This window comes from Tupaia chinensis, unplaced genomic scaffold, assembly GCF_000334495.1.
Source record: "Tupaia chinensis unplaced genomic scaffold, TupChi_1.0 Scaffold000279_1, whole genome shotgun sequence".
Lineage (NCBI taxonomy): Eukaryota > Metazoa > Chordata > Mammalia > Scandentia > Tupaiidae > Tupaia > Tupaia belangeri.
In genome coordinates, this window is record NW_006159762.1 from 1,896,104 (window position 1) to 1,921,479 (window position 25,376).

Below are 25,376 nucleotides of genomic sequence, written 5' to 3' on the forward strand. Positions count from 1 at the left end.
GGGTGGATTTCTCACTTTCTATCTCTGTCTCTGTCTCTCCAGCAAGCACACACACCCTATCACAAAAATCTCTCAAAAGAAAAATAGAATAGTGACCTCTATCTACCCTGAGTTGTAACAGTTGTCAGCTCATTTACCAATCTTTTTATGTCGCTACCCTACCCACTCCTGGTTCAATTTGAAACTAGTGCCAGACCTCAAATCATTTCTTCGTAAACACTAAGCAATAAGGCTTGTTTTGTTGATATAACCACAATACTAATATTCTATATTTAAATTTTAACAGTAGTTCCTGAACATCAAATAGTTACTTTCCAATTTCTGATTATCATTAAAAAATTGTTTTCAGTATAGTTTTGTTTTTGGGGTTTTTTTCCGATTTTTGCTATAGGGCATGTGCATTCACCAGGAAGAAACAGAAAAAAATGAAAAATCACCCTTGGGGTAAGGGTGGCTATGCTACAATCCCTTCTCTTCCATTCTCCTCTTGGGGTTTTGGGCACACATGCACATGCACCTAATGTGTTTTTGAAGCTGCTGTGTACAGGACTTGAACCACAGAGTCAGCTATTTGGGATCTAGCACCTGCTGGCCCTGTTTTAGTATAGTTTTAATCAGGATCCAAATAAGCTCTGTTAAGTTGTAGTTGGTCAATAAATCTCCTAAGTCTTTTTCTGTATATAGGTCTCCTATATTCTCTTTTTTAAAAATTTTTTTTTATTTCATTTTCTTTTATACATTCAATCACATTATTATTTGGCTTGCAAAATGGGTATTTCAACAGGTGAACATTTCTCCCTAGTACAGTTGATAAAACTACATCTTCAACAGATAATACCACATTTCTTTGTGCCATTAATGCTTTGCCTCCCTATTTTTCTTCTAAATGTCCTTCCTCAGGCCCTCCTCTTTCACACACACTATATCTGGTATTTACAATTATATACTGTGTTTCTGTATCCTTTAGTCAATTAGTTTCAGTCACAGAGTGTGGACATTCGGTATATATTAAGTGGGGACATACAATGCCTCTCCTTCATAGCCTGGCTTGCTTTACTCCGCAGTAAATCTTCCATATTCATCCACTTCCTGTCAAAAGCCAGCCATTTTCTCTTTTTTTCCCTGCCATTTTACTTGTAGAAGAACCAGGAGAATTGACCTAGAGGGTGTCCCCAGTCTGGATTAAGCTGATTGTGTCCACGTGGAGTCCTTTACTACATTCCCCTTGCTCCTGTACTTCCAGTAAATTGGTTGTTTGATCTCCGGCCTTCAGCAGAGTCTATTGTTTTGTCAGCCTGTGCTGTTCTGCTAGAGCATTTCATCATTGGTGGTGATCACGTCCATCTGGACACACACATCTGGTTGTCTTTCTGTGAAATTAGCAGCTGAAAATGATTGCCTGGCCCCACTGCTTAAAGATTGTATGAAGCCCCCCCCCCTTTTTTTTTTGGAGAGGTTTTTGCTATAGGGCATGTGTGCCCACCAGAAAGACAGACAGAGAGACAGAAAGTGAGAAATCACCCTCAGGGGGAATGGCCACACTGTGATCCCTTCTCCTCCATTCTCCTCTCGGGATCTTAGGCACACACACACACACACACATACGTCCAGCATAAGTTTAAGCCACTGGGTCCAGACTTGAACCACGGTCGACTACATGGGAGTCCAGCGACATAGCCATTATGCCAACTGCTGGTCCCTGTATGAAACCTTTTATGGTAAAGAATCTTACTCAGAAATAATAGTTAGTGGGACCAGCAGTTAGCGTAATGGCTATGTCGCTGGACTCCCATGTAGTCGACCGTGGTTCGCGTCCTGGACCCAGTGCCTTAAAACTCACGCTGGGTGCGTGTGCATGCGTGCCCAAGATCCCAAGAGGAGAATGAAGGAGAAAGGATTGCGGCGTGGCCCTGCCCCCCGGGGGCTGATTTCTCACTTTCTGTCTCTGTCTTTCGGGCAAGCACATGTGCCCTATAGCAAAAAAAAAAAAAAAAAGAAAGAAATCATAGTTAGCACTGGAATGAAGACACTGATACTCTGGCCAACATAGGACAGCACCAATTTTAGAAAACGAAAACATATTTTCAGTGATTTTTACCGTGTGGATAAATCTTGATGAAGAAAGCACTGCTGCAGTAGGCCTTCCTTCACAGAATTGAATACATTGGAAAATCCTGTTTTTAAATATCAGTACAATCAACAATGATAGATTACCCTAAAAGTGTCTGCTAGCTCAATGACAGCCGACTATGCATTTCAGGAGGTTGCACAGAGAAGTGCCGAGACCATCAGTGACCTGACAGCTGCAACAGCGCCCACCTGTTACTCCTCCCTTCCTAAAGCAGCAGAGCGTGGAGCACACAACTTTCTCCCAAGAGCCCAACTTAGAGGGTTGGGGAAGGGCTCCTGCAGGAGGGTGACCAGATGCTTCGTACCCCCCCACACCACCACCACCACTGCTGTCCTCCATACCCTACTCCATCATTGCTCTCAGCATGTACCTGTAGGCTCACGCCGGGCTCCCCCACTGCAGGAGGGGATCTGGTCAGTCTAGGCAAAACTACCCACCAGAAGTCCTCTCTCCGCACTTCCGCCACACACAGAGACCATCTTCATTGCCTTGGTTCCCGTTTGTGTCCGGTGAGCTAGAAGGCTTTTCAGTCTTTTATTTGAGAAGCCTTTCATTTTGGTTTCACTTAAGAACATTTAAAAGCCCTGGGCCAACCAGTGATGTGGTGGTTAAGGCAGCTGGATCCCACATGGCAGACTTCATGATGAAAATTCTCCTTGTGTGGGTTCTAATGGTGATTTTAGTTGTCACCAACTTTGCAAATGTTAGAATAATGAATGTTGATTAACTCTTAAGATAACTGAAACCTTCCATTAAAAAAAAGCATTTTTAGTTTTCAAACAGGTAAGGAGTTTATACCCAGAGAGAGGTAGTATTTATAACTGTTAGCAGCTAGTTTCTATGGCAACAGACTACTGTGACTTCTTTTGTAAAGTTAATCAAATGGCATTGAAGGTACACCACAGAGGAGGGGTCTTTGTGGACCAAGACAAGAGCTTCACATTACCATTCAGCATTTACTGACCAGCCTGTCATGGCCCGGCCTGTGCTCTGCCCCAGGCTAAAGATAGGAATAAAACCAACCTAAGAGTGGAGTCCTGTACATTAGGGCTGTGAACCAGAGTGGAGACTGAGGGGAGAGAGCTGGGACCTGGGAAGAATCAGAGAAAGTGTCTTGGAAGAAGCATCTAAACTGATCTCTGAAGAATGTACTTAGGCAAAACACCAGGCCTGGGTCAAGGTTGGGGTAGGAGTCACAGAAGCAGTGGGATGGACAGGCCAGGATGAACGCCTGCTGAGCCAGGGAGTCTGGACACATTTTGTCCTGTCCACACCCTCCTGGGCAGTGCAGTCATCTCCATTATGTGAGATGAGAAAGGGTGGCAAAGTCACTGCAGAAATACAAGCTGACGGAGTGACCAGCCAGTGTTGCCTGTGTGCGAGCAACCACTTAACTGGAGCTAAATTCTCTCTTAACTCTTGGAACAGTCTGGTGAATTTGTATTTTGGAGTCATTTTTGATGTATGTAATTTTGAGGTTTTTTTTTTTTTTTTGGTTTTGCTATGGGGCACAGGCATCCACTGGAGAGAGACACAGAGAAAGAGAGAAGAAAAGTACGAAAGAACCCCTCAGGTGTGGCCACGGCCATACCACAGTCGCCTCTCCATCCTCCTCTTGGGACTCTGGGCACACAAACACATGTGGCACCAGGTCAGGGACTCAAACTGGGCAATCAGCCATGTGGGATCCAGCTGCCTTAACCACTATGCCACCTGCTAGCCCAATCTCTCTTTAACATACCAATATCCGGAAAAAAAAATTTCTTTTCTCCCTTTTCTAAAAATTTTTTATTATCGTAATCTTGTTTATATTGCATTGAATCACATATAACTTTACATTTTCTCCCCTTCTTTGAGAGTTGGATTTTGTTTTTTTTGGTTTTTTGTTTTTTTTGTTTTTTGCTATAGGGTGCATACACTCACCAATAAGACAGAAATTGAGAAATCATCCCCAGGGGCATGGCCATGCTGCAGTCCCTTCTCCATTCTCAAGATTTTGGGCACACATGCACACACACATGCCCAGCATGAGTTTCAAGACACCAGGCCTGGGACTCAAACCATGTCCAGCAAAATGGAAGTCCAGTGCCTTAACCACTACACCACCCACTGACCCTGAAAAACATTCCTACCTGAAATTAAGTTGTTTATGTAAATGCTAGGAGAAAAAAAAAAATGGAAGAGAATACTTTTTTACTTATTTATTTATTTTGAGAGGTTTTTGCTATAGGGCATGTGCGCTCGCCAGAAAGAGAGATAGAAAGCAAGAAATCACCCCCTAGCGGGGATGGCCATGCCATAGTCCCTTCTCCTCCATTCTCTTCTCGGGATCTTGGGCACACACGCACATGCACCTGGCATGAGTTTAAGCCACCGGGTCCAGGACTCGAACCGCGGTCAACTACATGGGAGTCCAGCGACATAGCCGTTACGCCAACTGCTAATCCCAAGGACACTCTTGATAAGACACATATTGCTGTCATCTATGTGCTGTTAACTGAGGCCCTTGCTGATAAGTTGCTGTTTTTTCCTGATCTGGAGGATAATGGGAAATATCAAAAAACTATGATGGCAGCAGGCTTCAGAGGCTACTAGTCCTGGTCACTCTTTATAAGGCTGTCACTTTTCCTTTTCCAAAAAACAATAAAGAATGAAAAGGGCAATAACCCATAAATAAGTACAGAGGGCTTCATGGATACACAGCAAACTTAAATAATTGACTTATAGCCCATTTCTTTTTTTTGTTTATTTGAGAGACTTTTGCTATAAGGGCACATGTGCTTGCTAAAAGAGACACAGAGACAAAAACCAATCACCCCCCCAGGGAGTATGGCCATGCTGCAATCTCTTCTCCTATATTCTCCTCTTGGGATTTGTACATGCACACACACGCACCTGGCGTGAGTTTCAAGCCACTAGGTCCAGGACTTGAGTCACCGTCAGCCATGTGGGAGTCCAGGGATGTAATCATTGCGCCATCTGCTGGTTTCAACTTGTATTCCATTTCTATCACTACCAGGATTTACATTTTTGAAATAGTATTTCAAGATCTTGTATAAACTGCAAGGAGAAAATACACACACCGTGTCATGGTATAGGTCCTTTGAGGGTACTGCTCCTTCTCTGGGACACCCAACATTTCATTATTGCGAGTTCTGATTAGGAGCTGTAAGGACAGAGTGGTGGCATAAGCAGGCTACTCACTGCAGGCAAACAGAATCAGTACTGCTCAGAATAACTCAGACCCAGGCAAAACTGTCCTTTCTCATAGCTCCCAATCTTGGCGGCCTCTTGCCATAGCACCAAGAAGCATGGAGTCTGATCACCTGTGTGCTGAGGAACAGGCAGTAAGATGTGCTTCAGTAAATGAAACTAGAGCATTTAGGGGTTACATGGAATGTTCCAGAACTCCCTTATCCAACAGTAGCCACTGAGTATGTGGGGAGTTGAGCACTTGAACAGCAAAGAGTACAACCAAGGAATCCAGTTTTTTATTTTTATTTTAATTAATTTTAACATAGATAGCCATATCTTGCTCATGGCTGCCATGCTGGATAATCAGGTACTGATCATACAAAACAAAACAATGTTCCATTTAAAATCTTGATCTGTAATGTGATGGTCAAGGAAAGATGGCACCTTCCCCCACCTGAACACTATCAGGGGACCCTGGCACCCTCCAGGGCTGGGGACAGTACTAAGGCAGTGTGTCTCAAAATTCTTATAACCTACTGGATTGGTTAACCTTTCCTTGCTATTTAAACCAGCTGGTGGTGATGGGTGAAATGATGTGTCTCAGGTCATCTCTCTGGTGACTCTGTCCTACCTCAATAGTGAGGGTCCCACTTAACATTCTCAGCAGGACACTGGCTCATTCTCTGGCCTGGCCACAAGGTCTCTAGCCCATCTGTGAATGTCTGCCTGTGGCCTGGGTAACAGGCTGCACTGGGTGGTATGAGCTGAGCGGTACCACCCTGTAAGTGGAGAATCGAGTAGTGCCCTTAAAGGTACATGGCTGTGTGGTGGGCACCCAGACAAAAATCTGTACAGCAGGGGAGGAGGAAGTGGGACAGAGACTAGATGACAGGTAATAAGCAAATGCTGCACAAGGCATGTTGGAATTTGGGGTTATTGGGGGTAAGGGAGGTCACAGGTTGTGTTGGCTGTCATAAGCCGTCACTGCCCTGTGATCTTTTTATGCAGCCTGCTCCACTCTCAGAATGGCCTGCCTAGCCCCTCCAGGCACCTGTTTTCATGGCTTTAGTGGTCTTTCTCTTTTTTGTTTTTGTTTGTTTGGTTGGTTTTTTGGGGGTTTTTGTTTTGTTTTGTTTTTTTGCTATAGGGCGCGTGCACTCGCCAGAGACAGAGAGACAGAAAGCAAGAAATCACCCCCCCCAGGGGGAATGGCCACACTGCAATCCCTTCTCCTCCATTCTCCTCTCGGGATCTTGGGCATGCATGCACACGCGCCCGGCGTGAGTTTTAAGCTACCGGGTCCGGGACGCAAACCATGGTCGACTACATGGGAGTCCAGCGACATAGCCATTACGCTAACTGCTGGTCTCGTGGTCTTTCTCTTTTTGAGGACAGTGGGACCAGCACCATGCGGGCTCTCAGGCATAGTATCATACACATTGTGGCCTCTAGCCTGGATGTCCCTCCACTGAGAGGGAGGAGGGCAAGTTTGGGAACAGCAGTCAGGTGTGCTATTGAGCTAGAGCAGGGGTGCTGGGGAAACAGTGAGGAGATACTTGGTGGTCACCCATATGAGAGGCTTTGCAAGTACAAAATGGCAGCATTCACTGGTCTAGAAGTTTCAGTGCAGTAAAGAGGAGGTGGGGTAACCCCTGCTGAGCTTATGTCCAGAAGGAAAGCCAATTTTGGATCACTGAAAAGAATCCAAATGTTAAAGAGGACCCAAAAAATGTCTTTTTTTTTTCTTTAACAGTAATTATCTGTTAAAAAAAAAATACCATATAAAGAACCCTGCACAATGGGTTTTCACAAAGGGATTCTGTATAGCCAGCGGATTAAGCAGCAGCACATTCTCAACCCATGGGAGCCCCCTGCATGGCTCACCTTATTGCCATACCTTCTCCAAAGCCAGACTTGAGTCCAGCACTGGCGTGGCCTCAGGAGGATAGAGCATGCAGCACACATGAGGAGGTGGCTGGCCCATAGCTACATAGGGTCCTGCTGTCTGGATAGAAGCTAGTCATCATTCTGTTGATGGATGTTTGGGTACTTTCAGTTTAGTCTGTTATGACAGGGCTGCTCAGAGCATCCTGGCAGGGTCATAATGTCCACAGGCACGGGCCTTGCCTGTTGTATTGGGAGTGGAATTGCAGGACATGCACAGTGCACGAGGACCGGGGTTTGCCCAATACTGCATGGCTTCAAGTTCTCTCCTTAAGTTATTGTTTGTCCTCCTTCCTTAGAACAGAATTCTTGTTTCTTGCCACTCTTAAGGATTCACCGTGATTGTTTCTGACTTGTAGGCAGCTGGCCACCCAGATGTCAGGGCTCACTACAGGTGGCTCAACTTGATTTAAAGTTCATTTGGTGCCCAGTAGGATCTGAACAAGCTCTGAGAGTTTGCCAGTTGGAGAGGCGAGTTCTCCCAGGTGGGGGTGATTCTGAGTCCAGTTCAGGGTGCACAGAGCTGCTTTCCTTCAATATATGGTGACACATGAGAGGAAGACAGTGTTTTGTCCCAGGGAAAGGCAGAGGAGGGTAGAAGGTGAATGAGGAGGCAGCAGAGGGTGGTACAGCTGCCCTTCTTCCTGACCTGGGCCACAGGGGCCTTCACAGAACAGTGGCACTATCACTCTGGGCTCTCTGCAGGAGGCCAATGCAGGCACTTCGAGCCGGCAACCGACAGGCATCCTGGTGCATTTAAAAAGTAAATCATGGGCCAGCCCATAATCATCACATAATATGAAAGATACCCAGAAATGACTTACTCTGAGACCTGCTGCAGCAGCTCAGCATGCCCTGTGGGAAGAAATGACTTCTACAGCCAGTTAAAGCCCTATTAGGAAGTGCCAAACTAGGCAGTTCCTTTTTTGCTTCAGTGATTGAAAAATAGGCACTGAATCAGGTGCTGGGGTTCCCTGAAACTGTGCTGGCCCCAAGGGGAGGAATGGTTCTGAGGTCACAGCCCCTGTGCCCCCAGCCTACCTTGTGCATTGACGATCTACACAACTCCCACAGAAATCCTGGCCTGGGCCTCTGTTTCCCAAATGGCCTCCACCCTTGGGGCTGGCCCCGGGGAGTGAGAAACGTGGGCCTGAGTCCACGTGTAAGGTCTGCATATGCCACTGGGAATCCTGACACACTTTCTGGGGTGTCAGGACAGTTTAGGCTAGCCACTGGTGGGTCGGATGGCATCACACTGCCCTCTCCTGGGTGCCAGCTGTGCTAGCTTCATATGAGCTGGTGTGATTTCTCACAAGAGCAGGAAGTGTTTCCAAGCCTGCAAGCTTTGGGTTGAGGGAAAGAAGATGCCTCCACCCCAGGGTCCTGCCTGAGCCCAAGCAGGTCCTGAACACAGCAAATGGCCTTTCCACTCGATTCCATCCTATTTCCTCTTGGTACCAATCCCAAAACTTTATTTTTACATACTATTTTTCATGCCATTATTCAGGATTTGGGCTCCCTAAAAACAGACTGCAGTCTGCAGCTCTGCACTTGGAAGGTCGTGATTCAGAAGCTACAGAATCTGTATTTTCTCTAAGTCTGAAATGTTCTGTTTGAGGCAAGTGCTTTATTTGAACTCTGTTGCTCAAGGCTTAGTTTTGTAAAATCTGACTTTCCATGTTTAGGAGACAGGCTTGTTCACACTTGAGCTTTGGGTATCTTAGGCTGACCTGTGTGGGTACTAGTGCCACCGCATGTGGGGCCCTCACTGTCTCAGAATGTTTCCTGTTCACTTCTTATATTCTTTTCTATTTTTATTAACATAACAATTGGACATTTTCGGAGTACATTGTGATCCTGTGTGGTGATTAAATCAGGGCGAGCAATATGCCCATCATCTAAACCATTTGTCATCACTCTGTTGGGAATATTCAAAATCCTATTTTAGTTTCTCTGATATACAAGTAGGTTGCTAACTGTATTCTCCCTACTCTGTTTTACAACACTGGATATTTTCTCTCTAGTCTGTGATTTTGTTTCCATTAATCAGCATCCCTCTATCCCCATCCCTATCCATCCCTGTCTCTAGTAGCCATTCATCTCTGTTTTTTAAAAAATTATCTAATTTTATTTATTCATTTATTCTAATTTGACCAGAGAGAGAGAGAGAGAGAGGGAAAGTGAGAAAGCAAGCCACCAGGTCCAGGACTCAAGCTATGGTCAGCAATGTGGGACCATCCAGCACCTTAACCACCAGGCCACCTACTGGTCCCATCATCTCTCTACTGCCGTCATTTTTTTCCATTTCTACATATGAGGGAGAACATGTGGTATTTCTCTTTCTGTACTTGGCTTATTTCACTTAATATAATGTCCTGGAGACATACTCATTTAGCTTCAAATGACAGGAGTTCATCCTTTTTAATGGCTGAATATTATTCTGTTGTGTGTATATACCATATTTTCTTTATCCATTTGTCTGTTGATGAAAACAGGTTGATCCCATACCTTGGCTGTTGTGAGCAGTGCTGCAGTAAACACTGAGATACAGATACCTTTACAGCATACTGATTTCCTTTCTTTTGGATATACACCTAGTGGTTGGATTGCTGGGTCACACAGCAGTTCGTGTTTCAGTATTTACTGAGGAACTCCCATACTGTTTTCCATAATGGCTGTACTAATTTACAGTGTAAAAGAAAGCCCCTTCTCCATATCCTCACCCTCTAGACATCTAGATGTCTAGACAGTCTCAAATTAATCCAGACTATGGAGCACTTATAAAATGCATAGCTTTTAAGTCCCTTAGGCTCTAGATGTCTTTACCTACGGGTCTTATAAACATCCCTATCATGAGCTTTCTATTAACTTCTCTTTGTCTTTCTCCAGAATCATGCAAACGGGACTGCAAAGCCACCTTTTCTCAGGTATGTATAACTTCCTACCTGAAGCTCTTCATCCCTTCTCTGCTGGACAAGTAGCCTACAGTGTCCCCTAGGAGGGCCTTTGGCACCCAGCCTAGGACACTTGGTCTCAAGAAAGACCTTAGGCTCTAGAGCCAAGGAAGACCAGCCACCTATTCTCACCACCCTTTATGGACAGTCCTGGGAGCAGGGCCTGGAGGGATGGCCCAGCACCTGCCCAGATCCAGCTCTCCCACATACAACCATCCCCCCAAAACAGGCCTAGAGGAGTGGGCTCTCACAGATCAAAAATGTTTAAAACTTTGGATCACTCTATAACAGGTGGCCTGTTGAAAATCGTCAGAGTAGAACTTCAGAAAACACTGTCCCAAGTTTGCATACAGTAGGAGAAGACCATTCACTGCACAGAACAAAACTAGTAGTTACTAGCTTTTTTATTTAAGAGAGATTTTTGCCATAGGGCCTATGCACTCACCAGACAGAGACAGAAAGCAAGGAATCACCACCCGGGAGGGTGGCCACACCATACCACAATCCCTTCTCCATTTTCCTCTTGGATTCCTGGGTATGCACACACAAGTGCCCAGCATGAGGCTTAAGCCACTGGATCCAAGACTCAAACCATGATCAACTACATGAGAGTCCAGTAATGTAACCCTTTCGTAATGTGCTGGTCCATATTAGCTTTTTCAAAATTGAATTCTCATCCTGGAGCAGTTATTTCTGCAGATATTTTTCTTCTCTCCCCTACAGTGGAGAAAATCCCTTTGCTACTGTGAAGCTCCGACCAACAGTGACAAATGATCGATCAGCGCCAATCATTCGATGAAAAGATGGCCAAGGATTCTCCTGGTTCTCCAATGTTAAGTTCTCACTGCAGAATGATGGGTATCTTGTTTGAGAATGTACTGTGACTGTCATGAAGCTTTGCCAGAGGGTGCCTGATCTTAATATATTCTAAATGAGCAAATCAATGTATTTTCTCAATTTAACATAGCTAGGTTTATAGTTCTGTCTTAAATGAGTAATACTTTGGTGACCACCTTGATCACTTAATTTTCTTCCTATTCTGTTCAAAAACCAGTAAATTTGGTTACAATCTTCACTGTATCATGTTTTAAATATTCTATGAAATATTTTTTAATAACAGAATAAGGGATAGTCTATGCTTTCATGGCTGGCTTTCTGCACCTGAATACAAATGAAGCCAGAGTTTTATTTTATAAAGCATGTGCTCTTAAGTAGCATTATAATGTTCATCTGAAGAAAATATTATGTAAGTTTGCATCTCAGCATGCAAATCATATTTTAAGCAATATAAATTATGAAAAGATTATATAAAATGCAGTAATTTTTTTTAACTTAAAAATGTTCAACTTTTTAATCAAATGAGCTGCCTGAGATGGAGAAAGCCCCAGCCTTCATCCAATATAGACATAGCTGTAGGGGCTGAGACATCTTGCCTACCCTATTACAGCCGTATTTAGCATTTGTGAAGTAGTCTCAAAGAGCTACAGAGTTTGGTCCTTCCAAGCTATGCCTGCATCTATCCATCCAGAGAGACATGTTTCTCTGCAGGCCCTGCTTGTGGAAATCTGCAAAAAGTAACAGCAGTGCTTTCTTGAGTTGTCATTAACTTGGGAGCAGCGTGGCTGCCTTTCCACACTCGGAAACCTGGGCTCGCACTAAGCTAGCAGACCACAGCTGTCCATTTCTATTGGTAACTTACTCTGAAACCTCTTGGGGTACACGTTCCTTCACTTTTGCAATCAGGTACTGACTCACCAATGCCCTCATAAAGCCAGGGTGACCTGTGGTGGTAAGACTGAGAGGGTCTGCATTTCAGCTGAGCAGCCATCATGCTCTCATCGAACCTCGGGGGCTGGCTGATTTCAGGCTCTGCACTGGTGACCCTGGGCCTCTGGCTGCTAGAAATTTGAACCTGTTTTGGAGTGGAGGGTCCTGATTAAAATTTAACACCCCAGCTACTCACATGTTGGGGGGGGGGTGTAGAGGGAGAGGGTCTAAGCTGTTGCTTTTCACATCTCTCTCTTACCATATAAGCTTAAAATTGGTCACAGTCACATGCAGGCAGACCAGTGTGTGTGACACTTCAGACTCCTACTAGCTGGGCCAAGTACAATGTCATACTCCCTCTCCACAGAAAACAAACCAAGCCACCCCTACAGTGGGCTGCTGGCATAGAACTGTGTCAACATCGCCCCCCTCTAAAGGACCACAGGTCTGGGGCAGGCCACATGTAGCACCACCATCTGTCTTGAGGAAAGATGTTCCAGCCAGGAAAGAAAATTGTCACATTCAGTTCTGTGGCCCTCTGCTCCTCGCAACATTTCAGAAAAGCAAGCACAGAGTTCTTGGAAGCCCACTTTTTTTTAGCAATGCGGAAGGAATGAGTATAGATTTTAGGTGTATATTAAGAAAGGGAGGGGACATCAGCCGAGAACTTCAGAGCTCCACTTGCAGGGGTTTTTACTTTGTCACAGGGATAAGTCAAGTCCTAGGCTGATCAGAGCAGCTGTGAGCCCCTTTGGTTCACCCAGTCCTGGGTCCCACATCACACAGGAGAGGGAAAGGCTTGTCTTAGGTCCTTGGCATAGGGGTGACAAGTTACTCTATCACTGTTGAGGTATTAAGTTTGATTTTAATAATAGAGAAATGGAAACAAGCACATTTTCTTGAACTGTAAAGGCCTACTGAGGAACAGATGATGATCTTGTGTGACCATGAAATGAATAAAGGTGAAGCTAGGCAGTGGCTAGTCGTTATTGTGTATCTACTTTCCATAACAAAATGTCGTGAAAGTGACAGTGTGCAAGCGCTGAATAAGCAGAATCAAGTAAACAATAGTATGAATCTCATTTATTTAAAACAGTATTTCTCACCTTTCTCAAATTGAAGACTGCAAAAAATAACAGCAGTGCTTTCTTGAGTTGTCATTAACGTAGGAGCAGCGTGGCTGCCTTTCCACGTGGCTGCCTTTCCACTCGGAAACCTGGGCTCGCACATGCCAATCTATCCACCTCACTTTACAAAACAGTCCTGAAGCTGAATCAAATAAATCTATTGTACACGACATTTACATTAGAAAAAGAGAGCTGGATGTAGGAAAGCCAGAGGTGTTGTTCCCTTTAAGTAAAGGTGGCTCCACAGTTGGGGCATCTTCGCTTCCTCAAGGCAAAACAGCAGATGAAGCCAAAGGGAAACAAGATGATGGCCAAGAAGATGCCCAGGAAGGTGAAGCAGTCCTCCAGCACCCCGACTCTGCGGAGAGACAGGAGGGTTAGGACCCACAACAGCACCCAAGGCTGGCCAGATGGCCCCCCTTAAGTCCCCACCACACTCACCCTGGCACACAGGAACAGACCTATAGCTAGGCTAACAGTGGGCCCTCTGGTGGCTGACTGTGAGTACCTGCCTGAAAAAGAATGAAAAGGCAGCCTTCACGCTCCCTCAGCAACAAACCTCACTCACATAAGACAAGTCTCATTTTGCCGATTTACAGAGCAATGACAATACTGTTGCTATTTACTCACTACATATATAGGGCCAGCAGATGGTGTAGTGGTTAAAGTGCTAGATTCCCACATGGCTGACCACAGTTTGAGTCCTAAAACCAGTGGCTTAAAAATCACACTGGGGGTGTGTGTATACATGCCCAAAACCCCAAGAGAACAAAGAGAAGAAGAAACTGCTATGTGGCCATCCTCCTTGAGGATGAATTCTCACTTTCCCTCTGTCTGGTGAATGCACACACCCTATGGCAAACATAGTTTAAAAAAAAAAAAAAAAAATCACTGCATATAAAACTACCCAGCATTGGGACCAGCAGTTAGTGTAATGGCTATGTCGCTGGACTCCTACGTAGTTGACCGTGGTTCAAGTCCTGGACCCGGTGGCTTAAACTCACGCCGGGCACGTGTGCATGCATGCCCAAGATCCCGGGAGAATGGAGGAGAAGGGATTGTGGCGTGGCCATCCCCCCTGGGAGGTGATTTCTCACTTTCTTGTCTCTCTGTCTGTCTGGTGAGCGTACACGCCCTAGAGGGAAAAAAAAAAAAAAAAACCTACCCAACATTTACAAAGACAAGACTATTCAGTTGTCACACATTTGCTCTTATAAAAGGACAGAGTAGTAAGAACCTCTTTCTAGTTTGGTTAAATATTCTTGCATCTCTGAAAACACTAGAAACTGGGCAAATGGTTGTAGGGTATGTTAGGAGGGAATAATTAGTGAAAGACTAAAATCAGCTAGGTTCACACACTATCTAGATGGCCACTTAAAAATTTTAATCTTTGGGGCAGCAGGTGGCCAACCACAGTTCAAGTCTCGCACCTGGCAACTTGAAATTCATGCCAGGCATGTGTGTGTGCATGCATGCCCAAAATCCCTAGAGAAGGGATTGCAGCATGGCCATCCCCCCAGGGGGGTGATTTCTAGCTTTCTGTCTCTATCTCTCTGGTAAGCACATGCACCCTGTAGTAAAAATTTCTGGGAAAAAAAAAATAAAAAACTTTAAAAGAAATTTAATCTTGGGGTCATCAAGTGGCCTAATGGTTTAAGGTGGCTAGATCCTACCTTGTTGACTATTCAGTTTGATTTGAGTCCTGGACCAAGCAGCTTGAAAACACCACCACATACATATGTGCCCAAAATCCCAAGAGGAGAATGGAAAAGAAGGGACTGCAGCAGAAAAGAAGGGACTACAGCATGGCCCTCCCCACTAGAAAGTGGTTTCTCACTTTCCCTCTCTCAGTCTATGGTGAGCACATAAACTCTATAGCAAAAACTTTCAAGATAATAATCATCAAGACACCCTCTTTTAAAAAAAGTGAGGTTTGCTTTAAATGACTACTGAGGTACCTGAAATCACCCAAATCCCATGCCACTGCACATAGGGTTATCTTAGAGTCCCCAAAGGTAGAAAGTTTGAGCCATAAGCTCTGTCCCTTAGGCTACCTCTGGAAAGTTCTGGACACATCTTAAAAATAAGGATCTCATCAGCCAGCTCAGCCCCAATGAGAAAAGCTTTAGTCTCACCAGACAGCCCTCCGAAGTGCCCCTTCCCAATCTAATACCTGTGCTTCACCAGGAGAACCTGCCAAAGTGCTAATTACCAGGACAGAAGAAACAAAGGACCAGGAAAAGTAGAGGCAAGGCTGGGAAAGATCTCCAGGTGACATCACAGCTGGCCCTAACAGGGGGAAAAGGGCTAAGCAAGGAGGCCAGATGCAGATCACAGCTGGCAGGTCAGGGACATGGCAACCACAAACAAGGAATGCCCAATCTGCTTTAGAGAGGAATGCAATCAGTGGGCTTGCTTAGAACTCCTATGAGGGAAAAAAATGTCACTTGAGATCCCAGAGTACCATCTGGCATCGAGACATTTTTCCCTGTAGGGCATGTATGCTTGCCAGAGAGAGACAGAGACAGTGAGAGGGAAAGTGAGAAATCACACACATACACACACACCCAGGTGAGAGAGAGACAGGAGGGTTAGAACCCAAGACAGCACCTGAGGCCTGTTTGGGGGATGGCCACACTGCAATTCCTCCATTCTCCTGGGATTTGGGGCACACATGCACATATGACTGGCGTGATTCTCAAGCCACCAGGTCCAGGATTCAAACCACAGTTGACCATGAGAGTCCAGCATCCTGACCATCATATCCCCTGCTGGCCTCCTTGACATTTCCAAAGCTGCTAGCTCCCTTCTCTGATATCAACCATTGGGTTCCTCAGCCCCTACCCACATTGCACCATCCTTTCTGCCCACACTGGCCTAGAAGCAACCATTGGCTCCTTTTGCTACCTTGTGTAGAGAGGACAGTCAAAGCTTGACAAATTATCAGACAATAAGGGTTAAGAGCAAATCGCAGTTTCCTGGTCTCAAGATGCCGAAGCAGCAGCTGCTGGTAGCCCTTTCTCAGGCTGCCTTTCTAGGTGCTGCAGAAAAGGGTGCTGTTGTCCACACCCCTGCAGGGCAAGACTGGAGCCAGAGCTGTGCCAGGAATCCCAGCTCCAGTAAGTGTGTCACAGACCTCTCCTTCCCAGAAATAGGACCAGTACATGCTCCCTGCTTCTCTGGGAATATGAAAAAATAAACCAGGATATTCCAAAAGTCTGGCTTTCCTTTCTTTTTTCTTTTTTTTTTTTTTTTTTGAGAGAGAGAGAGAGATTTTTGCTATAGGGCATGTGAGTTTGCCAGAGAGCAAAGACAGACAGAAAGCGAGAAAACCCCCCAGGGAGTATGGCCACACTGCAGTCCCTCCTCCTCCTCCATTCTCCTCTTAAGATTCTGGGCACACACATACATGCGCCCAACATGAGGCTTGAGCCACCGGGCCCAGGGGACAGACTATGGTTAACTACATGGGAGTCTAGCGATGTAACCATTATGCCATCTGCTGGTCCCTAAAAGTCTGATTTTCAACTTCTTAAAAGTCAAACTCGGTGCCCACCTACCAACCTACCTCCAAGAGCCTTACTCAGGAGGGAGTTGCCTAAAGCAAATCTAAAATGGACAGTAAATTCTGGCAGCCTCTCCCAAGGCACTTGTCCCAAAACACTAGTATCCCAAATAAACTCTGCAGCAAGGGGGATTCTTTGGCTAGACAATTTGGGGAAACCTCTCCCCTCCTAGGAAGGTCAGATATGCATTAGTCCACGAAAGGCTAGAAGTCTGCAATAAAGCACCAGGTATATTCATTTCACTCAGTGTTTCCCAAATTCACATGACACTGCCACCATGCATACTGCATGCCACTGGACTGAAGTGTGGGGCCCATAGGGAAGCCCTGCACTAAGGCAAAGTCAATCAGCAAGCCTGAGTCTGTTAGCAAAATTACCATTTTCTGTGTGTACTTTTTAAAAAGCATCCTTGGGACCAGCAGATAATGTGGCAGTTACGTCACTGGACCCCCACATGGGCGCCCACAGTTCAAGTCCTGGACCCAGTGCCTTCAAACTCACACCAGGCACATGTGCATGTGTGCCCAAGATCCCAGGAGAACAAAGAAAGGATTGTGGTGTGGCCATCCCCCTGGAGGAGTGATTCCTCGCTTTCTGTCTCTCTCTCTCTCCAGCAAGCACACACACCCAATAGCAAAAATCTCACCCAAAAAAAGCATCCTAGGTACTACAAGGTCATTGAGTCACCACCTTGCTCTTTAGCTGCCCCACAAGTCCTGGGGAGCAAGATGCCTCTACCCAACAGTGCCAAGTACATGGCACACTCGGCCCAGGCTTCACCAAGTACCAGGCTGGCAGAGGACCCAATTGAAAATCACCTGAGGCCAATATTGCCAAAGTGGGACAAAGGGGAGTGGCGCCTCAGGAAGACCCTAAGCCACCAGCTATGTCCCCACATACAGACAGACACAACAGGCTGCCCTGGGCTGAGCTTCCAGACTGGCTGGAGGAAGGCCAGGTGGCCTTTGACCACTGAAAAACGCTTACGGATTCTGTTTCTTCCTGGCATCTGCACGATGTGCTACCTGCAACTCCCAAGGAACACCCAGGTCCGCATGTTTCAAGGCAGAGGGCAAAAGCAAGCCAGCAGAGAAAACCTTCCAAAGGGAAGGCCTGCCCTCTGAGAGAGCCCCCTCAGAGGTCTGTGATGAAACCAGGGGCATCTGGAACCAACGAACCCCAGGACAGTAACTGTCTGCCTAAACACCTGCCCGGGCTACTCACTGAAGGACCAAAGCTGTCAGGAAGCAGAGCCAGAAGAGCTGTTTGTTTGCTCCAAAGCTCCAGGAGCTGCCAAGGAGGAGGATAGGGCCAGGTTGGGTGCTGGCTGGTTATCCTTGGTACCCTGGAGCTGGGCACAAAGCCCCTGGCTAACCAAGCCCTCTAGGTGTGATGGAGCTGGGCTGGAGGCTTTCCCATGTTGCCTGGTGTGCTTTTCTGATGAGCTATGCCTTCTGCAGGTTGCTGCTGTCCTCTGGGGTCAAGTGTTCCAGGGCAACAGCCTGTACCTCCATCCTCCCTAGTTCTCCATCCAAACCCCAAAACCTGTGTCTACACAGGGGTAGCTGGAGAAAGCCTAAGGCGGCTGGTCATCCTCATTTGGGCTCTCCCTGCCCCAAGACCTTAGCACTGAGATTCACAGCAACTCCCAGGATCACAACCCAACACTTTAGTGCTCAGCCCCTGGAGCTGCTCAGAGACTTGAAAAAGAAAGCAGAGCCATGGGGGAAACTGCCCAGCCTTGCCCCCCGCACCGGAAAACACCCACATTGCTCCTCAAAAGCACTGAAGTTTCTACCTAAATCCATCACTCCCTTTAGCCCACGTACCCCCTACTGACTTCTCGGGCACTAGCACCAGATTCACCCCTCCAGGGAAGCTGCCTGCAGCACCCTCACCCCTTTCAAGGTCCACTCCTGCTTTCACCTCTACCCCACTCCCAAGGAAATCTGAGGCCTCTGTATCTGTGGGAAGCTGCAGGGATCTGGGTACCCCATGGGGCTCAGCATCTGCCAGCAACAATCATCTGTGACCCAAGAACCTTGTCCTAGAAAACAGTAACTTGAACCCAAGTAGTAGTTTTGTTTTGTTTGAGAGATTTTTGCTTTAGGATGTGTATACTCTCCAGAGAGACAGAAAGTGAGAAATCAATCCCTAGTGGGGATGGTCATGCCATAATCCCTTTTTCATCCTTCTCGGGATCTTGGGCACGTATGCCTGGAGTGAGTTTCAAGCCTCTGGGTCCAAGACTCGAACCACAGTCAGCCATATGGGAGTCCAGCAACATAACCACTATGCCATCTGCTCATCCCATGAACCCAAGTATTCTAAATAGGCTTCCAAAAGCCTAAGGGGTGGAGAGAAGAGATCTGCCCACCATCTTTGAATTCAACTCTGACCATGGGCTCAGTCTGAGTGAGAAGTGGAAAAGCCAAAAAGCTCTGGAGGCAGAACTATATTTAAGTTTACAGCAAATTCACCCAGCAGCAGCATGTGACCTGAACTGATGCGTGGCTAGCTGTAATCTGAATTTAAACTATTTGATGTGAGCCTCACGTCTGACTACACAAACCTTAATGTTTTCACAACAGTTCTGCAGCCCTGGTCCTCAAAAGGAGTGCTGGCAACACTTAGTTTTTTAAAACCCAAAGTCTTCTGAAATGAGAAATAAAATCCAGCCTCTAGACCAACCCTGACTTAGCAAAACTCCACAAACTGCAGAGCTGCCCATTCCCTAATACCCACTGTTGGCTGGAACATGGTGAAACTCCTGTCCCAGGAGAAGAGCAGCTGCCCTGCCAGCCTGTCCCAAATGGCCTCACAATGTCTTTCACTCCAAAACCAAAAAGCCCAACTCAGTCAGGACAAGTTTCAACTCTATCAACTGGCTCAGAATCCAAAATGAGCTTGGCCTTCTAGGTGTGGTTAGAAGGCCCCTCCCTGTTCTTGCACAATAGGTCATGTGGGGGAGGAGTCAGAGAGGGATCATGGGAGCTGGAGAAATTAGGGAACTGATTAATTCTGAAAGTGCTCCTTTGGCTCCTGACTCTAACCTTACAGGGAAAGTGGCGCTTGATCCAGCTGACGTCTGCCTGGAGCTGGGCCCTGGGAGGGCTTCTGGTTTGAGCAAGACATTGGAGGCTCTACTGCAAGGGGCTTCTGCTTCATAAGGGGCAGAGTGGGCAGAGGAGGCTGGGAGGAGAGTAAACCCTGAGTTGTTCACCAAGGAAGAATTGTCCTTACTCTCCATGTCCACACAGCAATCCCACACCACAGGTACCATAACTGCCCCACTTTTACAGAAGGCTGAGGCCCAGAGCTTCCTCCAAGGCCACACAGCTGGGATGTGAATCCAGATGGGCTGCCTAATCATGGCCAGGCCCCAGCCCTCTTTCCAGGAGACCCTCCTCAAACATCTAACAGCCTTCCTGGCTCATCCCCAATTACTCATTTCTCCAAGCCCAGGGTAGCCTCCAGGGCCTCAAGACATGATCCAGTCCTACCTAGAGGGACAAGCTTCCTCAGAAAAGAGACCACAGATTCCTACAAAAGCTGCGGGCCTGAAGTAGAGATGAGATGGCTCCAAAGCAGCGCCAACCAGTCTCTGGCTATCTTAAGGTCTCTACTCCAAAAAGGCTCCCCCTGGGGACAGGTGAAGCTGCCTTGTTTAGAAAGAGTTCACCTCTAACATAATGACCCACTCCGGGGCAGCTACCAACAAGCCCAATTGCCAGATATAGCTGCAGGCCTCCCCAAGCAGAAGAAAGCAAACCTTCCCAGGGCAGCTTCTTGTCCCACCACACCCTGCCCTGCAGGTGCCAATCTGCCTGCAGCCAGGGGGCTGAGTCTGAGGTCAGAAACTCTGGAAGCCTGGGACCAGCAGTTAGCATAATGGCTATGTCACTGAACTCCTATGTAGTCAACTGCAGTTCGAGTCCCAGACCCGGCGGCTTACATTCACACCAGGCGCGTGTGAGGGCATGCCCAAGATCCCGAGAGGAGAATGAAGGAGAAGGGATTGTGATGTGGCCATCCCCCCTGAGGGGTAATTTCTCGCTTTCTCTCTCTGTCTTTCTGGCAAGCGCATGCACCCTATTAAAAAAAAAAGAAGAAAGAAAGAAACTCTGGTAGGCTCTGGTTCTTGCAGCTGCAAACCCTGCCCAGCATGCAGCCCAAGGTGTGGGTCCTGGATCATCTGTCCACCTTCACCAACGTTGGTGACTCTCCCTTCAGAGTCAGAGAAATAGCTACCCATCATTGTCCAGCAGCACAAGGCTCTATAGCAGGCTCCCTGTCACAACTCCACCTTGTCACCCTGTGCCCACCCCAGCATTCAACAGCCTGCCTCTGTCCCCTAAAGCTCTCCAAAGGGCACCAACAACCACCACACCAACTACCAGGTGCCAGATCCTGTACCTCTGGACAGCACCACACCTTGCCAGCTACTCAACTCTTTCTCTTGCCTTCCAAGATCTCGCTCTCATTCCTAGATTTCCTTCTACCTATCTGGTCAACACCAAAATAAAATACCTAATGATGACCCAGCTACTATTTGTGGGGTGCCTGGTGCAGGCAGGGCCCTGCAGTCACTGCTTTATGAAGCCAGGCTTCTTCCCAACAGCCCCATCCACCTCTCTCGCAGAGTGCAAGCTCCTCTCCAGCACAAGACAAGCCAACCAAGTCATTCTACACTTAGTGGGCATAAGCCAGGGTGCAGAGACCCACAACCTCCACCTCCTCCTGAATCTCAGAATAGCCCATGCCCCCAGGGGAGGCATGATGGGCCTCACTGGGCAGAGGATGACCCTGAGAGGCCTAGAATCTGCATGGGCATTCTATCCTGGCCAAGGCCATACTCAGTCCACATAGACCACAGGCAGGACAGGGGTGACATGAGGAGGGCTGGGAAGGGCAAAGCACAAGCCTCCCTCATCTGTTGGGGCTAAAAGAAATGCTTTCCTGGGACCAGCTGTTGGCATAATGGCTATTTCGCTGGACTCCCATGTAGTTGACCACGGTTTGAGTCCCAGACCCGGTGGCTTAAACTCATACCAGGCGCGTGTGCATACATGCCCAAGGAGAAGGGATTGAAGTGTGGCCACACACCCCCAGGGGGTGATTTCTCACTCTGTCTCTGTCTTTCTGGCAAGCTCATGTGCCCTATAGCAAAAACCTCTTAAAACATAAAAATAAAAATAAAAAAGAAATGCTTTCCTACGAACAGCTAAAAAGAGAAGATGGAATCAGACTGCTTAAAAGCAGGCTCAGACGGGATGGCAAAGTGACAAGCGACACAGGCCTCTATGCCAAGTCCTGCTCAGAGGAAATCACAGACGTGTGACTGGGGCAAATTCCTGCCAACCTACCAGGAAAAGAAGGGGACAAGCCTGACAGGCTAGACTGAAGAAGAGCAGAAGTGTAATCCCTTGAGAAGCATCCAGTCTTCCAATCCTAAAATACCAGACAGTGGCCAGACTTCACTGTTTCCAAGGAAACACCTCCATTCTCCCTCCCCAGAGGACAGGCCCAGGGACCACACGCCCACTCCCCAAACCAGCAGCAGTAGCAGCACTCTGAAGACTGGCCTCCCGCTCTTAATTCAGTGATCTATTCCCCTGTCCATCTCCCAGCCCACTTCCTGGGGGGCAAACCTTACCCAGTTCCACACCTGAAGTCACTGCCACTGTCTCAAAGGCAAAAAAAAAAGTCCTAGAGAGCCAGGGCCACTCTCCAGCAGCCACAGTTCTGCTGGCAGAGAGCAGGAACACCACGTGTGTAGTACCCGAAGGCTGGGAGAACCCTGCCTGACATTCCACTCCTTCCAACCCAGACACGAGGGGCTCCCAGAATATGAGTGTGTTGGTCCCAACTTACAACGGCCACTCACACTTGTCTCCAAAGGACCCAGCCACCTTACTGCCTACTGCCGCTGCCTAGCAGAGAGGTCAATGATCCAAATAGAGGAGAAGCAGCCAGTTCCCAGATTAAGGTGGCCTGCCTGCCCCAGTCCCCCAGCCTCTGGGCAGCCCCAAACCCAATACCTGGAGAAAAGCAGACTACAGCCTTTGTTCCAACTAGGGAAAATGACACATCTCCCATCTCAGAGAAAAGGAACCATCAGGGAAAGTAAAATGCTCTACACCCCAACAGCAGCCAGGACAGGAGCCTGGATGCCCCACACTTGACCACAGCTCCTAGCATCTCTGCTGCCAGCCTCCCATCCCCTGAGCTCAGGGGTCTGGCTAAGAGCTTCATAGACCATCCCATCCAACAGCAATTTCCAGACAAGGACAAAGACCCCACTTGCCCAGCAGAGCCAGGATTTGAACCCAGTTCCTCCAACAGGCTGAGCACTGCATTTGGAGAGGGGGAAACATAGATGGATGGTTGTTGAAATCTCAGCTGCTCCCTCCCCCCCCCACTCATCCCAGGCACCTTCCTGATCCTCCCTCTGTCAGCTGGCCTGCCGCCTCCCCTTAAACTTGGGAGATCACTCAAAGTGCTTCTCCCCACACGAAAAAAGGGGGCCCTTAAAATCCTCCAGCTGGGCTAAGTGAAACAGAGGAGTCTTGCACATGGCAGAGCTCTGAGCACCCAGGACTAGCTTCAAAGCTGCACAGAGAAAACCTTTCCCTTCACCCACCTCTTCATACAACTTTCCAGACCATACCCAATGGTTCTGTCCACAAGGCACCAAGTCTTGACCCTTGTCCTGCTCATCCACATGTGACCAGCTCACAGTCCATGCCCTTTGTCCACCAAGCCCACTTCACAGGCCTTCAAACCCAAACAGCACTGGCACCCTCAGGGACAGCTCCTAGAGAAATAGAACCTCCAGTTTTCTGACCTTCTCCCCTCCCCCTTCACATTCTCAGCTGAACAATGACCCCCACACCCCAAGCTGTGTCAGAACAGTCAACACAGTCCGGGCTTGTAATGGTGTCCTGGGTGGGCACTGCAACCTCCAGGACATCTCCCAGCAAGCAGCCCCCTTTACCAGGCACACCCAGACCTATAGCCCCCACCTCTGGGATGCCCTCCCTCTTCCCTGGTACACTGTCCCCATGGCTCTGAAATCATTAACTTCTCTGTAACTCCACTCTGGGCCTTACAGATCCTTTTTTTTTTTTTTGAGAGATTTTCACTGTAGGGCGCGTGCACTCGCCAGACAGACAGAGAGAGACATAGAGACAGAAAGCGAGAAATCATCCCCCAGGGGGGATGGTCACGCCGCAATCCCTTCTCCTCCATTCTCCTCTCGGGATCTTGGGCATGCACGCACATGCGCCCGGCGTGAGTTTTAAGCCACCGGGTCCGGGACAGGAACCGCGGTCGACTACATGGGAGTCCAGCGACAGCCATTACGCTAACTGCTGGTTCCCCAGATCCATTTTTCAAATGAATTTCTAAGTATAAACCAGGGCTTCTTAATTCCATCTCAGAAGCCTAACTTCCTTCTCCCAGACACAGGTAGAACACCCCATCCCTGACAACTCTGCCCTGACTTCCTAAAGCATCTAAATACCCTATCTGCCAGGGGAAGGGACTAAGTCTTACCTGAATTTGAAATCATCCAGACCTATGTATTATAAAACAGCTGCACCTCCATCCCTATGAAAAGTCGTCAGAAAGTTTCTGCCTGCTCCAGTGTGAGAACATGAACAAATCACTCATGCCCTGAACAAAGAACCACAGCGTTTCGGAACTGTGCAGCTAATGGCCAGCAGTTTTTAAGTCCCACTCTGGATGCAGTAGCCCTTACATCTGTCGCTCCTTCGGCTCTCAGACCCCAGGCTCCGTAAATACACTGGTCAACCCACTCAAGTCACTTCTCCTTCAAAATGCCCCTTCCTCACAAAACCCTCCATCCCTTTAAAGAACCAAGCACGTGTAGAAACAGAAGGAAAATAAACTTGATTCTGTGCAGGTCCCAGAGCTTGGGGATAGGAGGTGGGGTGGGAGGAGACTCAGTTCTACTGTAATATTTCTGTATCTTCCTCATTGGGTCAAATGCCCCAAAGTGCACTCTGAAAGTTCCCAGGGAAAGGGACCTCGTCATAAGGCAAAATTCACTAGCTCCCAAACTACAGTCGGCCTCTCCAAGCCTGATGACCCAAGTAAAACCTGACCCGCACCCCCAAAAGATGCTGCCTCTGTAAGGCCCAGAGTATGTGTGCACTTAGCAAATAGATGGGCCCAGGCTGCAGACTCACCTGCAGACTGGGCAGCCTCCGACGACGACGATGGAATTGGCAGGGTACCGAGTGACAGCCCGACTGTGGATGTTGTAGACCCTGGGGTGGGCGGTGGGTATCCCTGTGGGTGGGAAGGCGCGTGAGAAGGGGGCAGAAAGGAAGACCAAGAGGTATGGGAACTACTACTCCTGCCCTTCCCCGGGCCCTCCCCGGAATATCCCTGTCCCTTCCACAGTGAGACAAGGCAGCCTCACTAAGCGTCAACCCTCTAAGCGTCTACCCTGGGCTTCATCGGGTGCATATTGCAAACAGCCCTTGTTCATACCAAGTTCATTCCCAACAGGGTTACCGCCCTTCCCGGGAAGCGGGGCCCGGAGCACGAGATCCCCCAGGAGGATCCAGGCCCAGAGCAGGGCCGGGTCCCGGGTGGCACAAGGACGAAGGCTGGGCAGGGCTCCCGTCGAGGACGGTCCTGGCGGGCCCAGGCCGGCCTCCCC

The 25,376-nt window shown here is 47.8% G+C and overlaps 2 protein-coding genes across 2 annotated transcripts in view; one reads left to right on the plus strand and one right to left on the minus strand.

Moving 5' to 3' along the window:
- BAIAP2L1 (BAR/IMD domain containing adaptor protein 2 like 1) overlaps positions 1-12,969 on the plus strand; it is a 101,498-nt gene extending 88,529 nt beyond the window's left edge. Inside the window, exons 13-14 of the mRNA XM_006150172.3 lie at positions 10,160-10,197; positions 10,948-12,969. Of these exons, the coding sequence (XP_006150234.1) occupies positions 10,160-10,197; positions 10,948-11,023 (114 nt within the window). The 3' untranslated portion in view covers positions 11,024-12,969. The remainder of the gene's footprint in view (positions 1-10,159; positions 10,198-10,947) is intronic.
- A 90-nt stretch (positions 12,970-13,059) lies between these two features.
- BRI3 (brain protein I3) lies at positions 13,060-25,000 on the minus strand (the record flags this gene model as incomplete). Its single annotated transcript, XM_014588479.2, is given in 2 exon segments — positions 13,060-13,476; positions 24,898-25,000. Coding segments are annotated over 2 exon segments (236 nt in total), but the record flags the coding sequence as incomplete, so codon positions are not given.
- Positions 25,001-25,376: the final 376 nt, after the last annotated feature.